Source organism: Wolffia australiana, chromosome 20 (genome assembly GCF_029677425.1).
Source record: "Wolffia australiana isolate 7733 chromosome 20, ASM2967742v1".
Taxonomy (NCBI): Eukaryota; Viridiplantae; Streptophyta; class Magnoliopsida; order Alismatales; family Araceae; genus Wolffia; species Wolffia australiana.
In genome coordinates, this window is record NC_135854.1 from 5,131,404 (window position 1) to 5,152,084 (window position 20,681).

General features: G+C 39.5%; 2 protein-coding genes across 5 annotated transcripts; one reads left to right on the forward strand and one right to left on the reverse strand.

The window, feature by feature from the left end:
* Window positions 1-2,779: 2,779 nt before the first annotated feature.
* NPQ1 (non-photochemical quenching 1) lies at window positions 2,780-6,950 on the forward strand. 2 transcript variants are annotated; one of them, XM_078591049.1, is made up of 6 exons: window positions 2,780-2,900; window positions 3,323-3,561; window positions 3,648-3,817; window positions 4,303-4,399; window positions 4,484-4,875; window positions 6,191-6,950. In XM_078591049.1, the coding sequence occupies exons 2-6, from the start codon at window positions 3,352-3,354 to the stop codon at window positions 6,690-6,692; spliced, it is 1,371 nt and encodes a 456-aa protein (XP_078447175.1). In that variant the 5' UTR covers window positions 2,780-2,900; window positions 3,323-3,351; the 3' UTR covers window positions 6,693-6,950. The 2 variants fall into 2 exon arrangements, with proteins under 2 accessions (XP_078447175.1, XP_078447174.1); XM_078591048.1 differs by having other exon boundaries at window positions 2,782-2,929.
* Window positions 6,951-9,347: 2,397 nt separating this feature from the next.
* On the reverse strand, window positions 9,348-12,972 carry LOC144716071 (RPM1-interacting protein 4-like). Of its 3 annotated transcripts, none has more exons than XM_078591100.1 (4): window positions 12,721-12,972; window positions 10,823-11,041; window positions 10,565-10,753; window positions 9,348-9,621 (listed from the first exon to the last, which is right to left on the reverse strand). In XM_078591100.1, the coding sequence occupies exons 1-4, from the start codon at window positions 12,724-12,726 to the stop codon at window positions 9,565-9,567; spliced, it is 471 nt and encodes a 156-aa protein (XP_078447226.1). In that variant the 5' UTR covers window positions 12,727-12,972; the 3' UTR covers window positions 9,348-9,564. The 3 variants fall into 3 exon arrangements, with proteins under 3 accessions (XP_078447226.1, XP_078447224.1, XP_078447225.1); XM_078591098.1 differs by having other exon boundaries at window positions 10,823-11,083; XM_078591099.1 differs by having other exon boundaries at window positions 9,348-9,564; window positions 10,823-11,083; window positions 12,721-12,970.
* Between the last annotated feature and the right edge of the window lie 7,709 nt (window positions 12,973-20,681).

A 20,681-nucleotide genomic window follows, 5' to 3' on the forward strand; every position in this document is an offset into this window, starting at 1 on the left:
GCCCTAGCGCCTGGCCATCCTGCGCCAAGGCTCTAGCCACCCAACGGCCCCCACATCGCCACCGACCACCTTCGCTAGTGACGCCATGCAGGCCTCCAATCTGGCAGCCCACGTCTGGGACGCCGTCGGTGCCACAACACATCGTGCATACTGTTCTGGTGTCGGGGCGCTGGCCTGCACCCGCAAGCGACCCCCTTGACCCCTTGAGCGCGCAGTTGGATCTACGACCCCGCATCAAAGTGCCCGTCAATCGTCGCGCTTTCTGCCAGGGCCGTACAACGCCCAGAACGCCCAGACTCTCTCGTCCAGTAGGCCATTCAATGCACGGACTCGCCCAGTCTCGTCACGATCAGAATTCCCTGCAGTCTCTTCACACACTACGGTGCTGAGGTATGCCTGAACTCTTTGGTATCAAAGTGTTCCTCGTCCAGTATTTCTCGAGAAGTCTCCACCGCCGTTAGATTTGATTTGGTTTGAATTTCCCCAAAATTCTCTCCCGTTTGTGAGTTTCCCTCGTGATGCGAATTCGGATATTGATTTTGGTGCTTCGGCATCGTCGTGGTGGGTGAAGACAGTACTCCGCCCTCGACGTGGATCGGAGCTGCACCACCAATATTTCATCGGTTTTAAACTCCGAATTCGATCGTGTGGATTTCTGTGGGTTGTTTCATCCCTCCCTTACCCAATCCATCCATTGCCTTCCCTCCATCCTTATCATTTCTCCGTCTCTCCAGTCGTCCATTTCCTAGTCGTCCTACATCAGCTATTCTATCCAGATACTTCGATGTCCTTCTCGCGTATCCTTCGAATAGGAATGTTTAGAAAACATGCTTAAAGACTAGTGATCTTCGTATAACAATCTCATCATAATTCACTAAGTCCGATAATGTATTCATGGACTTCATTATAAGCATCGCACGTGCACTGTAATGAATATGTTCTATTAATGAATATGGAACGAGGTGAAGAATGTGTGATTGGCTTGTCGGCCACATATATTTCCATCATAAACAACTAAATCTTATTGTGTGCCTAATTTTCAGATCCAGCGCTGCATTTCAAACGTTTACAATATAGTAAAATTGATGCATTAATAAACACGTACCCAAGTCGTCTAAAATTGAAATTGAGTGCTTGCTCTTATCATATTTGGTGTGGCTCAGGTTGAACTGTATCCAGATTCGCCTCTCAATTCATAACAAGCTTTCATACATAACAAGGATTTTGGGTGGCACAGACTAATTACATGTATAGAGCAGAATATTTGGTGAAGAAACTTACATCATAAGTTGACCAGAACAAGAGACTCAGTCTTCAAGCATCTTTTATCCGCCATGTTAATACACTCACGGCGGAGGAGGGTTCGTCGAGTACGGCCCTGCACATAGAGATTGAGCAAAAACAATAAAATTAACACGCCAATTCCTACATTGGTCGCGTCACACGCGACCTCAAAAACCCGGTTGAAGTTGGATAGTCGCAATATCAGGGCTTCGGTCATGAGGCGCTTAAAATCATCAAAAGCCTTGTCGGCCGCTTTTGTCCATTCGAATCTCTCGAGCCTGATCAGATCCGTGATTGGGGCGGTGACGCTGCTAAACCCTGGGACAAACCTCCGATGGCTTCCACCTTTTCCAGATCAATAGAGACACCGTGTGGGGACAGGATAAACCCGAGGAAGGTCACTTCTGTCATGAAGAAGCTGAACTTCTTTGGGTGAGCATAGAGCTTTTTGTGTTGTAAAGCGGCACATATTTTACGTAAGTGGAGGAGGTGATCCTCACAAGTTCTACTGTAAATCAATATGTCGTCGAAATAGACAACGAAAAATTTATCTATGAACCGGCGGAGAACCTCATTCATCAATCTTTGGAAAGGTGCTATGGGCATTGAAGAGACCGAACGACATAAACCTCCATTTGAATAGGCCATCTTTGATCTTGAAGGCCGCCTTCCATTCGTTGCCTGGCCATATGCGAACCTGGTGGTACCCTCTACGAAGATTGATCTTCGAAAAGATGGTCGCTCGAGCCATCTGGTCGAACATGTCCGGTATCCGTGGTATAGGAAAACAGTATTATCAATATCATTTACAATTATTTATTCTTTTTTTGATGGACATTGTTGAGTCTCAGGTATATCTTAAAAATAAATCACATTCAAATCTATTCTATTTCCTTCTGCTGTTGAAAGACAATTATATTTGGGAGACAATGTCCTCAACTATCATCTATTTAAAGGTGTCAGACAAAATACAATTAAAATGGATATAAATGTCGCAAATTTTCTTGCTAATAACTTTATTTTCCACATCATGTCAGATCATCACTTATTCATTGTAATAAATGATAAACTGATACAGAAGATATTATTTTAAATCATCTATGACTAATACCTAAAAGACTAAGTATATGATTTTTGTCATGAAAATCAATTTGACAATTTCTCATTTTCCATCCAAAATCTTTGGGGTAATCTACTTCTACTAGCTCAGACATAAGTCACAACATTTTCAATCTAAGTTTGACTATATAAATTTCATTCAATATCTGAAAATCTCTCTGGAATATTCTTTAAAAAGTACATGAAGTACTTTTGGATGTACGAATATCTTCTATTGTAATAGGATAAGAGATAAAAGAGAACTATCTTCTATAGAGCAATCAAAAGGGAGTCCCACCACTCGATCAATATCACAGATCGGACGGTCCAGAAAAGGGCGCATCGATCCGACGGCTGATATCTCTTTAGAGAGAGAAGAAGGTGGGTCCCACGGGCTTACGGTTCTTCTCTCCACACGTTTTTCTTATCCGGTAACTCCAGCGAGACCGCACGAGCCCTCTTCTTCTTCGCCGGCGCGAAGTTTCCCGCCATGATCGACGAGAGGAGCAATTGCCCAGGTTTTCGCGCTCTCCAGCTTCAATTTCGGGTAGGAAATCGAGGAATTTTTGCGTGTATGCAGTGTTTTTGTATCCGTAATTCAGTCAGGAAAGCTTGCGGCTGTTCTTTTTTTTTGATTTGGTAGGGTTTATAGTGTTCTTGGGAAGTGTTTCTGTTCCGGGTGTTCTGCAGATTTTGAGAAATTTTGTGGGGCGGGTGTTCGTTCTGGTGGAGGTGTTTGGTTTTTTCTTTAAATTTGCGTCGCCGTTTGACGTTCGATGCGGGTTTTTATGATGGGTTTCTGTCAGTTCCTCCAATTCTTATTTTTGATTGATGGGTAGTGATCGATTTCAAGAGTAATTTTCCCCTGCTCTACTGAAATCAGATGCTCTTTTTGAAATTAGATGAATAAAACCTGAAATTCGACGTTGTAAAATTCCAGGTTGTGGTTGAGGAAAGATCTTATTTCCTATGGCATCAGGCTTCCATGGGAAATGTCTATCTCATGCCGGGGTAGTGACGAGAACACGGCCCAACATTTTCACCCATCAGCCTAGGAACAATGTCAGAATAATCTTTAATAAGGGACTGGGCAAGCTGTCGATCTCAGATCTCTCCACTATCAGAAGACGGCGCGTTTTCAGTTGTTGCAGATCAAAATTGCATGACCAGGCGTCCAAGGTGATCATCTGTGCTTTTTATTTTCATTCTTTGAGTATAAATTATTGAAATTAATTTGCAAACCAATGTGAAATTATTGAAAACAGGGGGAGAAATCTTCGTCATGGGGAGAAATTCTGGTAACTGCCCAATCACATTTCAGACGGCTGCAGACTGTCGCCATCGCTGGATCTCTTGCCTGCATATTTCTTGCCGTTCCATCTGCAAGCGCCGTTGATGCTCTCAAAACATGCGCTTGTCTTCTCAAAGAATGCAGGTTTGATCTCTTGCCTTGCGAACGTTGACCATGAATGTTGACGTTGATGATTCAATGAGGATGGCGTCAATATCAATGTCAACTGTCCTTAATTCTGAAGTTATTTTACCATCATCATCATTGTCGTCGTTGTCGTCGTCCGTGTCAACTATGCTGGTGACATTGATGTAGAAGGGACATTGATGGGTTGTTGAAGGACGCCGATTCTAATCGCTAATTAAAGTAAGTATTTTGAGAATCTTTTCTCTTCAATGTCCAACACATCGACATTGATGGGTTGTTTCTCCATCCTGTCGACATCAGTGTCAAGCACAGAAAAAAAATCAATTTTGATGTTATTGTCAATGTCAATGAGGGTTGACAGTTGGCGGGTACTGATCCTAGTAGCCGGGTTGACAGTTGGCGGGTACTGATCAATGAGGGTTGACAGTTGGATCGTGATTCTTTTGTCGAAAACCTGTCAAACATTATGTTTTTTTTCTCAGGGTAGAATTGGTCAAGTGCATTGGAAACCCATCTTGTGCAGCAAATGTAGCCTGTCTCCAGACATGCAATGATCGTCCCGATGAGACTGAATGCCAGGTCTGATTTCTAGAAACCCAAAAGGAGAAAAAACCCGAGTCTTTGTGGTTTACTATCTGGCCAACACTCTCTCTGTTCCTGCAGATCAAATGTGGTGACATTTTCGAGAACAGCGTCGTAGACGAGTTCAATGAGTGCGCTGTCTCTCGGAAGAAGTGTGTTCCGAGAAAGTCCGACGTGGGAGAGTTCCCCATCCCTGATTCATCTGCCTTAGTAAAGAAATTTGACATCTCTGACTTCAATGGGAAGTGGTTCATAAGCAGTGGTTTGAACCCCATATTTGATGCATTTGACTGCCAGCTCCATGAGTTCCATGTGGAGTCAGATAGGCTGGTCGGAAACATAACGTGGCGGATACGCACGCTGGATGGTGGCTTCTTCACCCGTTCAGCGGTCCAGAAATTCGTCCAAGATCCTTCGCAGCCTGGAATCTTATACAACCATGACAACGAATACCTTCATTACCAAGATGACTGGTCTCCCTCTCTCCTCCTTTTTCCCTCTTTCTCTATCTTAAATCCACCCATCCATCCATCTATCTATCTATCTATCAAATTTTCTATTTATCATGCATCTATCTATACATGTATATATCTGTCTATCCATCTATTCCTTCGCCCTCTTTACCTTCATACATCAATTTACCGATCTATTTGTCTCCCTATCTCTCTCTGTCTGTTTGTTTGCCCATTCGTTTACTCATCTATATTTATCCATCTCTATCCACCATCCATACATCCACCAATCTATTCATTCATCCTTCCCTCCATCCGTTGAGTTTGTTTATCCATCTATTTCTCTCTCTGCTCCCTGATGTTTTATCACCTTTGCCTTTCTCTTCCTTTTAGAAAAATCATCTTGCCTTTCTCGTCCTTATAAAAAATTATCTTGCGTTAAATAAAATCATCCCAACCGTTCTCTCTACTCTCTGATATCCATCCCAACCGTTCGTCCCTCCCTCCCTCATGTCTGTGATTGCATTTTTCCCTCCATTGGTCCATCAATCCTTCCCTTCACCCACCCGTATCTCTCTCTACTTCCTGATATTTTATCCTCTTGCCTTTATCGGTAGATAAAAATATAGTTGTATGATTTATGTCTTAAAAAAACCCCTACTCAATTTCAATTGTCTTGCCTTCCTTGGTAGGAACAATAAGACTTGTACTTTGATTCTTCTTTACTTACCCCCCAAAGCCCGTACTCACCTCCATGCATCTTTCGACTTGCCCATTTGTCCATATCTCTCACGATTCCCCGATATTTTACCTTCTTGCCATTCTTGTTAGAAAAAAATAGACGAGTAATTTGATTCCTCTCCGCATATTGATAAAACCCTTAACTCCACTCCTCTCCCTCTACGCCTGGATCTTTTTTCTTGACTTTCATTTTAGTAAAAGATTGAATCCAATCATCTGATTCCTCTTCACTCAACTTCCTAATGTATTTTCATAGGTCCATCCATCCATATCTCTCTACACTTGATCATTCGTCTTCCCCTTTTTTCATGACAGAGGAAACTACACATGAATCATTTGGTTCCTCTTAACTTCTACTGTTCACCGTCACTATCGGTTATACAAGAGGAGGATGATGAGTTGTCATCATCGCCATTCGTCTGAGATAGGGTGAGGACAATGATGACATAATCATCATTATCACTCAAGCGTCAGAAAACCAATAGTCTATCCGCTTACCTACCCATCCATATCTCTCCCTAACTTCCTGATTTCTATCTTCTTTTTTTCTTGCTTTGATAATTATGAATTAACTTTTCTGATTCTCTTCCTTCAGGTACATTCTCTCATCAAAGATTCAGAACAGCAGTGATGACTATATATTTGTGTATTACAAGGGAAAGAATGACGCATGGGACGGGTACGGAGGAGCCGTGGTTTATACACGAAGTGCTGTTCTTCCAGAAAGCATAGTGCCTGAGCTTGAGAGAGCCGCGAAGAGCGTGGGACGGGATTTCAATACATTCATCAAAACAGATAATACCTGCGGGCCCGAGCCGCCGCTCGTGGAAAGGTTGGAGAGAACAGTGGAGGCAGGGGAAAAGACCATTCTGAGAGAGGTGGAGGAGATTGAAGGGCAGGTGGAGAAAGTGGGCATGACTGAGCTCAGCTTGATTGAGAGGTTGGCTTCTGGATTAATGGAGGTGAAGAGTGATGTTGAGTACTTTCTGATGGGCCTGGGCAGAGAAGAGATGGAGCTTCTTGAAGATTTGAACATGGAGGCAAGGGAGGTGGAGAAGATTTTCGGCCGAGCTCTGGCTATCAGGAAGCTCAGATAAGATATGGGTAATGTTTTCTTGTAATATAGGATGGGCCACGCTTCTTGAGTTTTCTCTCTTAAAGGCGGGACGAACACAGCGGCAGAGATTCTAGGAATCGGAAAAAGTTTGGCTCAAACCCCTCAGTGAGATTAAAGTTTTTGACTTTAATGTACATATGCTTCTTATAGAGGGGGAATGGGGCTTGTGGTCTTACTCTTCTGAATTCTGAATTTATTTTTGTGCTCAGCTTCAGTGCCCTTGTTCACTCATCCTGAACTTTGGTCTTACCTCTATATTTCCTCTCTAGTTACTCACCCGCTCCTTCATGATGGCACTCGTTCAGTTGTCTTGGTAATGTGATCTCTAGATGATCAATTTATTTGTATCAATGTGTTGAATAGTTTTATGTTTCTAAGTAGTGTTTTATAGTTATATCTTGAATTTGATCAACATACTGACTAGGTAACTTAAGTTTAGTGACTTAAAATTTATTTTATTTAAAACTGAATGGGAGATCATTTTATTGAAAGCAAATGATGGGGACCTTGTTGACCAGGTATAGTTTTGACTGAAAATGGTTCCTTTGTAACTCAACAATTGAGTCTGCGAGAAAGTCTGCCGTGGATTATCAATGCTTCAAAGTCAAAGGAAGAAAAACCTCCTAAGTTCTGAATAAGATTCTGCGTTGACAATTAGTGCCAAGGTTTCTTGATAATTTCCTTGGTAGCTCAAATTTTCATTCCAAGTGACAGTCAGCTGAATATTATTTTAAATAATATATAAATGCATGGATCGACACATTGACCTGGTTTAGGTACTTAATGCATCTAGTGATTTAATCTTCACTCTCTTTAAATTAAAATGGAAGATTATTCTGCTGAATGATGAACTGTGAAGATTGAATGCTAAACATGGAATTAAACATAGTATTTTGTTGACTATTTAGGTCGGTGCTTTATAGTTCAAAATAGGGAATGGCATGTCTCGGAGGGGATGGCTCAGATGTGACGGGATGGATGATGGTTGGTAACGGATAAGAGTGTGATGCCTAGTTCGATAAGTCACCCGTCCCGTCACACATCCCTGGGTTTTTACAAAACCCGTGGCAATTTTGTCACACATCATGGGCTCTCAAGTCCCGTCTTCATCGTTGTCTCTCTCTCCTGGTCTCTCCCTCTCGTGGCCTCGCAGAGTCTCCCTTTATTTCTCTCTCTCTCTCTCTCACTTCTCTCTCGGTCTCTCTCTCTCCCTCTCTTCTCTCGTGGTCTCTCTCTCTATCTGTGTTTCTGTCTCTCTCTCTGCCTCTCTCTTTGTGTCTCTTTCTTTGTCTCTGTCTGTCTCTCTCTTCCTCTTCTTTCTCTCAATCTCTCTCTCTCTCTCTATCTATGTCTCTCTGTATCTCTCTCAATCCCTCTTCCCCTCTCAGTCTGTCTTTCTATCTCTCTCGGTATATCTTTCTATCATAATTTAACATTTGGTCACCGCAGTCATCTGTGAAAACCATCCCATCACGTCATCCATCACTAGGATTTTGTCACCTCACCCATCACCGATCATGCCTCCATCACTGTGATGAATGATGTAATGGATGACATTTGTCGTTCCCTTGTTCAAAGCCCAAATTGAGTTAATTTTTCATCAACACAGTTTGAGATTGGTCAACTTATGGTGGACTATGGAGAATATGCTGAACACATAAGGATATCTTAAAATAAAGAGACAAATCACACAAGAATGAAATGAAACTGGATGAATGACTTGAGGGATGACATTTACAGTTTCTCGTTCAAAGTCTTGAATGAGTTGATTTTTCGTCAACATGGTGTGACATGGGTTAACTTGTAGTAAACTATGGAGAATATGCCTTCACCATATAAGGATATCTTAACAATAATAAGACAAACCATTCAATCATGAAATGAAATGAGTTATCAACATTGTATCTTTATGACTATCATGTTAGTTCACGTTTGACAGCTAGGGTTGATAGGTCTAACTTGCTAATTTGGGCTTGAAATGTTCAGAACATGATGACTAGTATGTACTCTATCATGGGTCAGTTTTTGACTATTCAAGTAACAGAATGAATTAGTCCGTTTCAGGAAATAAGGTAAGAGAAGGCATCATAGGGAGATCATTTTTTCACACCAGAAAAATAAATTATATCAACATACAGAGAATTTCATGAGAATTTTTTGGGGTCGAATTCAGTGAGCTACTGAGGTTATTTACACGATTTATCAATTTTGTAGAGGATATTTATGAAGCCTTAATTCAATTAAAGGGTCTTAATTCAGTATACATGAAGTAAACAATGTTTACTCAAAATTTTAAGACAACCAAGTCAGAAGGTTGGCCGTGCTTACTGTCTTTGATCATACTATAGAGTAGCTCAGTTATACAGTCTTTTAAAAAGTCCATTGTAGACCAGGTCCACCACACCCAGTAGTAGTCTATTCTAACCTTGTTCAAAAAAAAAAAAGTAGTCTATTCTAACCATAAAAATTTAGCTTGTTTGAAACTGTTCTTTGGCAGTTTTAATAACTGAGTATATTCTACCATGGAATCAAAAGGATTGGGCCGATGAATTGACCGAGTTTATGCTGCCACTAGTTAAAATTGATTATTCCACTTATAATCTGCAGGATATTATTTACAGCATAGTCAATGATAAGGCCAAAACGTTGAAATAAACTTACAAATATAAGATGACAAATTGGGTTTTACTTGTGTTTAAGATCTTTTCAGCAGCTGAAAGTATGGACCTTTAAAAGTGAGTACACCTGTAATAGAGGGAGAGTGTCCCTTAGAAGTGAGTACAGTAGATGTAGTAAGATAAATCTGAGGCGTGGAGACATCATTTTCTAAACCAGCGGACGCAGAAGCAGCCCTACGCAAAGACATGCCTCCTTGTCAAAGATCTCCAGCCAGAAGTCAACAAATATTGCTAAAAACGGCAAAGAAAAGTGATATTGAATACCTTTTAAGAGAAAAGTAAGTTTTTTGAGGTTAGATAAAAAAATCTGAGTTTAATCAAAAAAAGTAAGAACAGCATCACAGCTGTTGAGTTTGTGATTACAAAAAACAGAATACCTGATATCAGGAAATGAATGCCATGAAGAGAAAAAGGGTTTTCTAGGTCAGATAATAAATCCGAGTTTGATCAAGAAAAGTAAGAGCACCATCATAGTTGTTGAATTTAGAACTACAAAAGAAAGAATGTCTGATATCAGGAAATGAGTGCCTTTAAGAGAAAAAATGTTTTTTAGGTCAGATAATAAATCTGAGTTTGATCAAGAAAAGTAAGATCAGCCTCACAGCTGTTGAGTTTGTGATTACAAAAGATAGAATACCTGATATCAGGAAATAAATGCCTTTAAGAGATAAAGTCTCTGTTTGTGAGAGAAAAAACTATGTCAAAGAAAAAATGAAATTAACTTCTGGACTGTTGACTTATGATATACCTCGAGTACTGGGCAACTAATGCTGTTATGAGAAGAAGAAATTTTTGCGAGTAGAAAAGATTCCAAGGCAAATCAAATTCTAAGTCCTGGCGTATCAAAATTAGAAAGAAAAGAGGTCAACGCCCCCCTGGTGGTCAAATATTAGGCAATGAATGCTTTCTAAAGTAAAAGAAACTTTCGTGGAATAACAAAAAAATCAAAGGATGATCGAGAAAAATCAAATCAACTTCTTAGCCATTGCGTATCAAAATTATAAATAAAAGAGGTCAATGCCTCTGTGGTGGTCAAATATTAGGCAGTGAATGCTGTTTAGAGAAAAAGAACCTTTCGTGAAAAAAAAAAAAAAAATCTAAGGATGACCAAGACAAATTATGTCAGCCTCTTAACCATTGACTTTCAAAATAAGTAAGAAAGAAGGAAAATTACCGAGTCCGATGAACTGTTGCCTCTCTTTTGTTCATAGTGAAACTCTGGTTCAACGGAGATCATTGGTGGTTTCATCCCATGCTTTTTTTCATCTCTCACCTTCTCGAAAATGCCAGTGAAATTATCTGCTGACGACGGATCGTTCTCGTCCCATTCAAACAGCTTGGGCACCGTGGTCCCCACCTCGACCTGGCACGAGATCCAACACGTTATCATTCCTTAGCTTCTGGAAGTCAACTGTCGAGATATTGGTCGTACCGTTGACTTTTGCTTGCTGCCCCTTGACGGGGTGCTGGAGCCGTGGCCGATTGACTTGGTCTGCGGACGTGGATGGAGAGGAGACCGGTCAACGCTGGGGTCAACGTCACTGCTTATTCTTCTGTTTTTCCTCGGTTCAGATGAGTGAAGATGGTCCTCTGACACCACTTTCCCGTCAACGGTGGGGCGAAGAGGAGACACGTACCCCGCAGTCAAACCCTTTTTCGCATTGACACTATCATTATTTTCTCCTTTGGTAGGCTAAGGAAAACAATAAAAAATGAGAAAATAAAAAAGTTTGACTTGTTTATTCCCACCCTCCAATCAATTTGTTGGATTCCTCCCAGATTTAATAATATTTTAAATCCATCGAAGGTTACCAACAACATAACTTTTATTGAGGTAAGAAACATCGACAGCAATCCCCTCGTAAGATTCAGGTTTATGTGACTTTTCCAGTTTTTTTCCTGAATGCTTAGTATACGATCAAGCTCAAACGACTGACAGTAGAATTGATGGAGATAAAACTGCACTACGAAGGTTGGATCACCTGATTAGAGAAACCTTTTGTCATAATGGGGTTTTCTGGATGAACTCCTAGATCATAAGGTTCATTTATATGGGCCTCATCTAGCTTTCTCCTAAATTCTCAGGATGCGATACTGCTCATAACAATAATATCACAACTAAAGCAGATAAAATGCATTAGGTAGGTTGGATCACCTCATTACAGAAACTGTTTAAACAATCGGTAAACTTTTCTTCAAAAAAAATTATAATCGGTTGACAGGAGGATGTGAGTCCCGGATCGCAGATTCATGTTCATATAGGGCCCAGGAATCGGTTCAGATTGAATCAAAATATTCGATCGATTGCTCAATCGCCAACCCCTACCAGGATTGGATTGGATCGGAAGATTCGATTCTATTGATCCACCTGGATAGTGACTAGATCTGGCCAATCTGATCGATCAGAATGTTCCAATCTAACCGATCGGATTGGCCAGATTTTTTATCGATCCGGCGAATCTGATTTGACAATCGAGCCCTACGTTTATGTGATTTATCACGATTTTTCGGAATACCCAGGATACGATCAACCAAGATTGTGATCAACATCAGATTTTGGTCGAAAGATAAAACTAGCCATCAAGTGGTCTTGATCCAATCGACTCGATCTGGTTTAACTTAATTATAGTAAAATAAATAGAGATAAACTACATTAGGAAGGTTGAATCTCCTTACCTTACTAAAGTCACCACTTCTCATTATCATGGCAACAGAGAGTTGCTTAGAATGGACATGAGAAGAGTTAATCAAAATTATGATTACACTATCAAACAAAAACATATGTTCTGACCATTACGAAACCAAAATAAAAACTAGTTCGTTGGGATGATCAGATCTCTATCCTTTTTTTCCACAAGCTGTAACTCTCCATCTTTCTCTAATTAAGTATCGACGACAAATCCAACTGAATTAATGTGATTCCTGAGATTCATCCAGATAAAAATAGAGGAATTCTAAGGAAGCAGGGACAAATAGAGTGATAAAATCATAGATCGAATCGCACAAATCAGAGAACAGATAAGGAACCGAAGATTAAACCGATATCCAAGAGCCAACAATCGACATCAATAGCAAATGATCCGCAACGATGAACAAGAATTGAATCTACACTTTTACTGAAATCAACAGCAAACTCTTTCTCAAAACTATCAGTGAGATAATTCAACAATATCATAGGTCCAGATGCCCTAATCTAGCAAATACTAGCCTGACAGGGTAACAAATTCCAGCTCGAATCTGGTGAACACAAGATCAATAGCTCATAAACTCCCAAAAAACATTCAAATCATCCGAAGAAAACTAAAACCCAGATCAGAAATAAGAACTCACCTCCATTTCTCACTAGAAATCTCCCAGCTTTACCGTGTCTTCCCACTCTCCCTCAATTTCTGAGCTGTTGTTTGTTCTTCAGAGCTTTGATTACGGCAGATTCAGAGATACCCAACTACGAGAAGATCTGTCTCAGCCGAGAGGAAGACGAGGAAGAATCATTTAAGTTCTTCAAGATGAAGAAGGCTAAGAAGAGATCATCTTTTGACTTTTCTGACGATTTTCCTCCATGCTTCCTCTCTGACCTTCACCTCGCATTTCTTCACGTTTTTATTAAAATAGTTCTTCAGTAATTTTAATAAAACCCAGGAGAAAATGAGATTCCGTAATCTTTCATTAATTTCTTGGATGGTAATTAATCGTCCATTTTCACACGGTAATTAATCACTGATGTGACTGTTAGTTAAAATATTTATACGTCAGTATTTATTATTGTGAATGGCTGATAAAATACGTCTAAAAACACCTCTAAATTAAGTGTATGAAACCCAGGCAAAAATGATATTCCACAGTATATCATTAATTTATTGCCAATCAATATATTTAATACAAATAAGAATTAATATAGTTCAGGCATATGAATGAATCGTATTTATTTTCCCTAATACCATTTTTCGTTTATTATGATTAGAGATTATGTGGGTAGTGAAATGCATATAAATTACCTCTAAAATAAATGGAGAAACTTTTGACAAAAAAAAAACAAAATCAAGGCCAAAAACTAGACTCCAGCGTATATGATTAATTTCATATGAGGGAGGAGTGATCATCCATTTGCACACCATTGAAGGGCGGGTATGTAATTAATCATTAACGGGATTGTTTATAAATTTATTTAGTTCGAATCAGAATTAACATAATTGAGGATCATAAAATGAATTGTATTTATTTCTGTAATTGAATTTATTGAAATTACAGCTTATGTGGCCTGTAAAATACGTCTGAAAAAAATGTTTAAAATAATCGGAGTGATTTTTTAACCAAAAAATTTTTACGAGAGAAACACTATTTGCACAATCCACTTCCGCAGGCACAGCAGACCGCCATACAACAACCGCGTTGACCACTTCCTTGCATTAATCATTCATCTGAACAGGGCTGGCCGTCCTCTTTGATATTCAAAAATATTTTTTAATATATTTTTTGTTGAGAGAGAAATTTTGAAAATTCGTGTTAATCTTTAATTGTTATTGTCACATTATGCAAACCTAGATACGTCTATTCATGTTAATCTTTATTCTTATTGGCACATCATTTAAACCTGGATATATCTTTATCCTAATTAAGATTGTTAGCATTTGTTTCATCATAATATTTCAACACTAATTAGGGATTAGTGGATACAGTACACCAATGACTTTGACGTTTGAGAGGGTTACTTCCCTCTTGGAAAAGAGAGATAATTTAAATTGAAGAGTGATGTCTGATGGGCCACTTTTATCTGTACATATCAGCATGTGTTATAACAAAAATAAAATTAGATGGGATTATTTTATGTTTTATGGCGCTTTCATATCGTGCACTTGAAGTCTTCAGTTATCTACTAATTAAATACAAACATTTCACTCAACCTTAAAGTTGCGTTCATACCATCATAATCATCATCATGATATAAATAATAAGATGTAAGAGTATTAAAAAAAGTGGATAAATCACTATCTGCTTCCACTTAAGCCTTTTTTTTTACTTTTTGTTTTATCTGCCTAAGGCTTTTCATCCATTTACCTCTCATTTCATCAGGTATTGAACTATTTACCTATTATTCATGCTATGTATCTCCATTTTTTCATATCATGATGATTATCCTTGATTTTTAATTAGTTTGGCTAGTTGATGTGTTACCTCGCATAAAAACTACAAATAACTATCAGCATTATATGGTCTGTTGGAGAAGGCTTGGATTTAAGGTAGTACGCCTTTGATTGGAATGCATTCTTCATCCTCTACAGAAATTTTGGTTGCCAAAATTGCCCTTGGAATTCCTAGAACCATGAGCTTCAAGAGACACTTCCAACGAATTTAAATGTTCATTCATGTGACATTAAAATTTAGTTTGTTCGTTATTGTGACAAATAGTAAACAAAAACAACGATAGCCAAAATAATTAAGGTTCATATTTTTTAACATAGAAAGGCCCATATGTTTTGATTTTGTTTGTGAATTGATATACATATTTTTCCCATTTTACTTTTGTCTCTTTCAACTTTATCCATCCCCAAGACATGCTTCAGAGCCTTATCATCAATCAATACTCCATGCTGAGGGCATAAATTACTGCCATTTTAATTCAATCATTTCGGATGAACATAAGTATCTACAAGTCTATCTATGAATTGCATAGATTCATCCTTATGTCTTTTTTTTAGACTATCGCTGACACTCTTTTGTCTGTCTTAATAAAAATAAAATTTGAAGAGCAGAAATAAAAAAATAGTCCATTTGAAGAATATGAAAATTCTTATGAAGTGATCCAATATCTTTTTTCTAATTTTCGAAGAAAAAATCAGTAAGATTCAAGATTCAAGATAACAAACCCAGGTTTCGATGAGCCAGAATTTAGAATATTTACAGGTAGAATATTATATTCAAGATTCAGGAAAAATATTCAATAAATAGTCAAATTTGACATTTATTGAAATTGATACTTATATTTATAATTTGTGTTGCATTCAGTTAATTACCTATGGGACAATCAAAATATGTAAATATAGATAATAAAATAATTTATACACAGGGATTCCCTACTAAGAATTCCCATCTTCAAATTCTTAATTATGAAGTTAAGCACCTATCCTTCCAGGTTTGTACCACTTGAATACTTAATTGTGAGGGAATGTATGTCTAAGGTAGGCACTGTCACCCAAAAAAATCATAATTTTAAAAGTTATTTTGTTTATTCAAATAACATGTTTTCTTAGTCTAATCCACATCAATAAATGTATGTTTCTTGGTACGCGAAGCTTGATAGTTCAAAATACTTGTCAAAATAAAACATACATTTATCAAGAAGGGCATATTGGTACATTCCTACCAACATATGTATACCCTCAGCATAATTTGCACCATTCTTTCAAGACCACCTCTAGTCAAGAACAATAGTCTAACATTTCCAAGCTATACTAGTGAAGGATTCTGTGATGTGTGCAAGTTTCAAGGCCAGTATACATCAAAATTCAGTTTGGGGGACACAAAGTTTGAATGTATGAACATGAGTGGGAGATTTATTATTTATGTTCATTAGTGTTTTGATATTAGATTCTCACTTTTAATTATCTTTAAGGGTGGAACCGAATGAAATATAGTTTAAAATGACTTCTCTCTCTTTTTTAAACTTGGAATGTGGTGCTATTATTTTGTGATTTCTAATTTGCCCAATTTTTTGTTAAATTTAAGATGTCATTCCCTTCTCATTGACTAGTTATAAGTTAAAGGCTACTTATACTTAAACCAGATGTTTCTGACCTTAAAGGCTAGTTATAAGTTAAGGATACTTAAACAGTTGAACATATTTTTTTGCCGATATATCTATTCGATATGAATGAACAAGTCACAGAGAAGTATAGAAGGTAAACCTTTAAGGGATGGATTTTCTATGATACTTAGGAAGGAACGGAATTGAAAAACATGAATTTTCTTGAGATGCCTTGACAAAAACATCTGACAATAGCGCCAAGGGAAATTAAAAAAGGTAATGGGGATATTTCTTCACTCATAATAAAGATAATGAAGAAAAGGCATCACATTACCAACACAATCTTTGTCTCATTTATCTTTTCTTTGTCTCAACTTCCACTCTCATATTTTCATTATTAGGTATCTTAGCCTCTTCATTTAATCCACCTCAACACAATATCTTATATGTGCTTATTTCCCATTAAACTGACACATAAGTATTCAGATCCATAACCAATTCCTTTCACTCTGTTGAGTGTGAGCGAACTTTGCCTCCTTTTGGGGTTTAGTTTATAAGTTCTTGAAAAATTCAAATAGTTTGGTTCAATAGGTCTTTCATAAGTTTATATCAATATCAAAATACGAACTCATAAATTATACACTAAATATGATAAATACATAGAAAATTTTATCCTCGAAAATCTTTTTTACACGTTCTTCCTATTTCCTAATCCTCTCATGGGTACCACGTTTCCCCATGGCCTTTATTCACAATATATCCTACCAAATGTGATGCCTGACGTCGTCAAGACGTCGTCCGGTCGACACCGAGGGTAGTGGCTCAATATCGAAGAAGGACCTCTATCGGACGACGGTGGCACGTGCCTTCCGATGATGCGGATGGACAGGTATAAATAATGACGGGAATGCGGAAAATCCCTACGTGTAGTACGTGCGAGTGCCGATGTGCGGTTGTGCCGTTCCAGAGATCCGACGGGGTCGCCTAGGGTATGGTCAACTAGACCACCCGAACCTCGGCCGAGAGGGTCAAGGACGACTATGTTGCCGAACGTGACTTTCCCGCTTAGATGCTCACACTCGTCGGGCTCGCCCGGCTCGTACCAGCCAGGTAAGACTCTCTGAGAATTCGTCGTCGTTTTCTCAACCTGTCTCACTCTCACCTACGTCTAACCCGAGCGCGGAGGAGGCAAATCGAAAGTATACTGAAGTAGATAAGAGACGTAAAGAGCAGTAGAGAGGGGGTACCTTCGTCGCGTCCGGCGTCGGAGCGGTGCGGAGGGCAGCGAGACGACAGCACGGCAGTCGTTAGTGGGGCGGGTGCGTGATGCAAGGCAGGCGCCGGCGTCGGTGCACGGGCACGACTGGGCGCGGCCGGGTGCGGGCATGGGTGCGGTGCGGCGGCCGGGCCTAGCGCGGGAGTGGCGCGGGGCGCAGGGGCACCGGGCGCGGTCCGACAGGACGGGGCACGGCGCGGCGCAGCAGGGCGCGAGGCGCGACTGCAGCGGCGCGGAGCACGGCGACACGACCGCGGCACGGAGCGCGGGGTGCGGCGGTCGGGCGGCGCGGCGCGGCGCGATCGGACGCTGCACGGCGGTGGGCAGCGGCTCGTGGCCGCGGCGTGAGCAGCGCGCGGCGGCCCGGACGAGGGCGACGTCGAGCGCGGCGCGGGGCGGGCGCGGCGGCTCGCGGCGCTGCTGGAGCGGCGCACGGGCAGGGCTGAGCGCGGGCGACCGGGGAAACCGGTGAGGGAGGTGTTCCTTCTCCCCCAGCAGCGACGGCGGCGGTAGGTAGAGGGTTGGGCGGCGCTGAGGACGGCGGCGGCGGCGGCGGTGACCGGCTGACGGCGGGACGGGACTGCGAGCGGTGGCGTGCGACGGGGAGCGGGTAGGGCGGAGCGTGGCGCTTCTCCTCTTCTCTTCTCCTCCTTCCTGCCTTCTCCTTCTTCTTCTTCTTCCTTCTTCTTCTTCCTTCTTCTTTATTCTTCCTCCTCAACAAGAGTGACTCTTTGACTTCCAACGTTATAAACTTTTCAATAGAAATTCAAGAGTGTCAAAGGAGGCCGCCCACCCCTTCCTCTTATAGGGAATAGGTGGATGGGCCCCTTGAAACAAAACAAACAAACGAAATAAAAAAAAGGGAAATGGCTAAAGGGCTAGGGCCCACTAGCGGGAGGGGAAGGTATCCTCATACTGGAACTTCCCCTCGCTACAACGCAGACGCGGGAAATGAAAGATAGATGCGATAAATGAAAGATAGATGCGCGGAAGGTAAACGAGTCGAAGGTGGCGCGTCGTCAGGCCGAGTATTTAAACCCAGGTGTGTGCGTCGTCACTTTGGCTTGTCGCGTCGGCTGGACGCACGTCGGTGGTGGGCTCGATGACGATGCGGACTCCTTGAGTGACGGCCCTGCAGTGTCGGACAGGGCCGCGCCATCAAAATGCCTAGGTCACCAAATCCCTTCCAAAATTAAAAGACAAAAATTAATATGATTTTGTCTTTATATGATAGGAATGCATCTCTCTTCCCTCTACCACCCAGGTTTCTATGGCTTTGCGCTCACTCCCGATATTTTCTCAAACCAACATGTTTTCTTTTGGATGAAACTAATAATTATTCATGTATTAAATATTTATTTATCATGAAACGTTATCATAAATTTACAAATAAATATTCCAGGAGTTATATTCTTAGATCTCATTCTGATCCAAAAATTTCTCTTATTTTTCTCCTAATATCAAATAAAGTCTCTTTGTTAATCACTCTTTACTTGTTATCTCCATCTATGTCTGATTAAATATTTATCTAACAAATTCAAGTAAATCTATCCCAAAATAACTTAAAATTATAATTTGTACCTCTGAGCATCTCATTTTCTCATTTTCTGACTTACATAAGTCTCTTAGAATCCCCTTTTCTCTATGAGCTATAACTCTAAATCTTGTCCCTCTTAATTCTATCTCTATGTATCAGTAATTATCCCTACCAAAATTAACGTCTATATTTTTAAAATCTCCTTCAGTTTTTAAATATCAATACCAAGATACTTAATCTCAATCACCTTATCAATAAAATTAAATGAAAATTTCAATTCTCAGTAAAAAAATTCAAGATTTTCCCCCATAGAGGATAGTGACTACATATATGCGTGTACCTTGTGATTTAGTGGAATCTATCAAATGATATTTAATAACACTATTTTTAGTAATGTATGATGTATGAAAATGCATCAAGAAAGAATAATTGTGTCCCAATCTTAGTTTTACAAATCGTACTGATAACTCACATTATATGTCTGCGTCTTTTATTAAAAACAAAACTTTTTGATTATCAAATCCCCTTGGGCAAAGTCAAATATGGTGAATTTTGGTTATTCACATTAATTATATCAACCAGTGTAAGTGTGCTGCCTCTAAATGTATCTACGTGGTCAACACATTGAATCTCTTTGCCTTATACTCATTAACTGTTGCTACAGATCTAGGAGGATCTTCTCACTATTCTAGCCAAAAAAGGAGATGAGAGTGGTCAAGGAGAAGAAGCAGAGGGGTACTAGGAGAAAATCACTTGATAGTGTCTCACATTAGGCTTTGGGTCCTTTTATTCTGAACAATTATTTTTCATCAAAGTTCATACACTTTGAGTCTATTCTCTAATATCTAACAAGCATTTGTGTGTGATCTGCTAGGCACATGTAGAGGTATATTTAATGAATTCATATGTACAATAACTATTTTATGACTAACCCACATAGTTACCTATATTGGTCATATAGATCGATTAATTTTGTATCGATTAAATCCAATTAAAAGTTTCAATCGCTTACATGTGAGGTAGAAATCAACATTTCATATTTACGAATGTAAAAAGGAGTTCATGAGCACTCTGATGGAACCTGTCTGTCATAAGTTACTATGTAAGTAAAATCTCTGGTCTGCACAACATTTCTAGAAGGACTTGGGGCATGGTCAATTATTAAACTCTAATTGATCATCTTATTTTGGGATGATGCGTTTGGAAATCATAAGATTAATAAAGCTACATTTCTATTACATGGAATAAGTTTTCATTGCATTGTCTTCCTTAAGTTTTTATCCTCCCATATCAACAGTGGATGCTCTTATCATGACCACATAATCAATTTTGTAGACTTGTTACTACATACGGGTGAAGAAAGTTTAGAATTCCATGATTGGGTATGCATTGGTCATATTCAAAGCACACATATCCATCCACAAGATCATGAGTGTCTCATTCCAATTAACCATCTTACTATGACTTGAATCAACCTGATTAAGAGTTACATTAAAACTCATCCGAGGATTCTGATAGACTAGAAGTGGAGATTGAATTTTTCATTTTAATTATATTTAAATTTATCAAATTATATTTTCAATCCATTAATAAAGGATATATCTAGAGTTATCTCATCCACATATGTAGTGGCATCTTTCAATAGATTTAATGTTCAAATTGAAGGAAGAAGACATCATAATATAATAGTGTTATTAATATCATATAAAATGAGATGGGAAAAAATTAAGTAGTGG

Bases quoted from the DNA above. Each gene is read 5' to 3' on its own strand.
- NPQ1 (XM_078591049.1), top strand. From the start codon at position 3,352: ATGGCATCAGGCTTCCATGGGAAATGTCTATCTCATGCCGGGGTAGTG. The intron at 3,818-4,302 runs GTTTGATCTCTT...TTTTTTTCTCAG, and splicing joins TGTCTTCTCAAAGAATGCAG to GGTAGAATTGGTCAAGTGCA. The intron at 4,400-4,483 runs GTCTGATTTCTA...CTGTTCCTGCAG, and splicing joins CCGATGAGACTGAATGCCAG to ATCAAATGTGGTGACATTTT.
- LOC144716071 (XM_078591098.1), bottom strand. The intron at 10,754-10,822 runs GTACGACCAATA...ATCTCGTGCCAG, and splicing joins GCAGCAAGCAAAAGTCAACG to GTCGAGGTGGGGACCACGGT. The intron at 9,622-10,564 runs GTAATTTTCCTT...TGCCGTTTTTAG, and splicing joins GCAACAGTTCATCGGACTCG to CAATATTTGTTGACTTCTGG.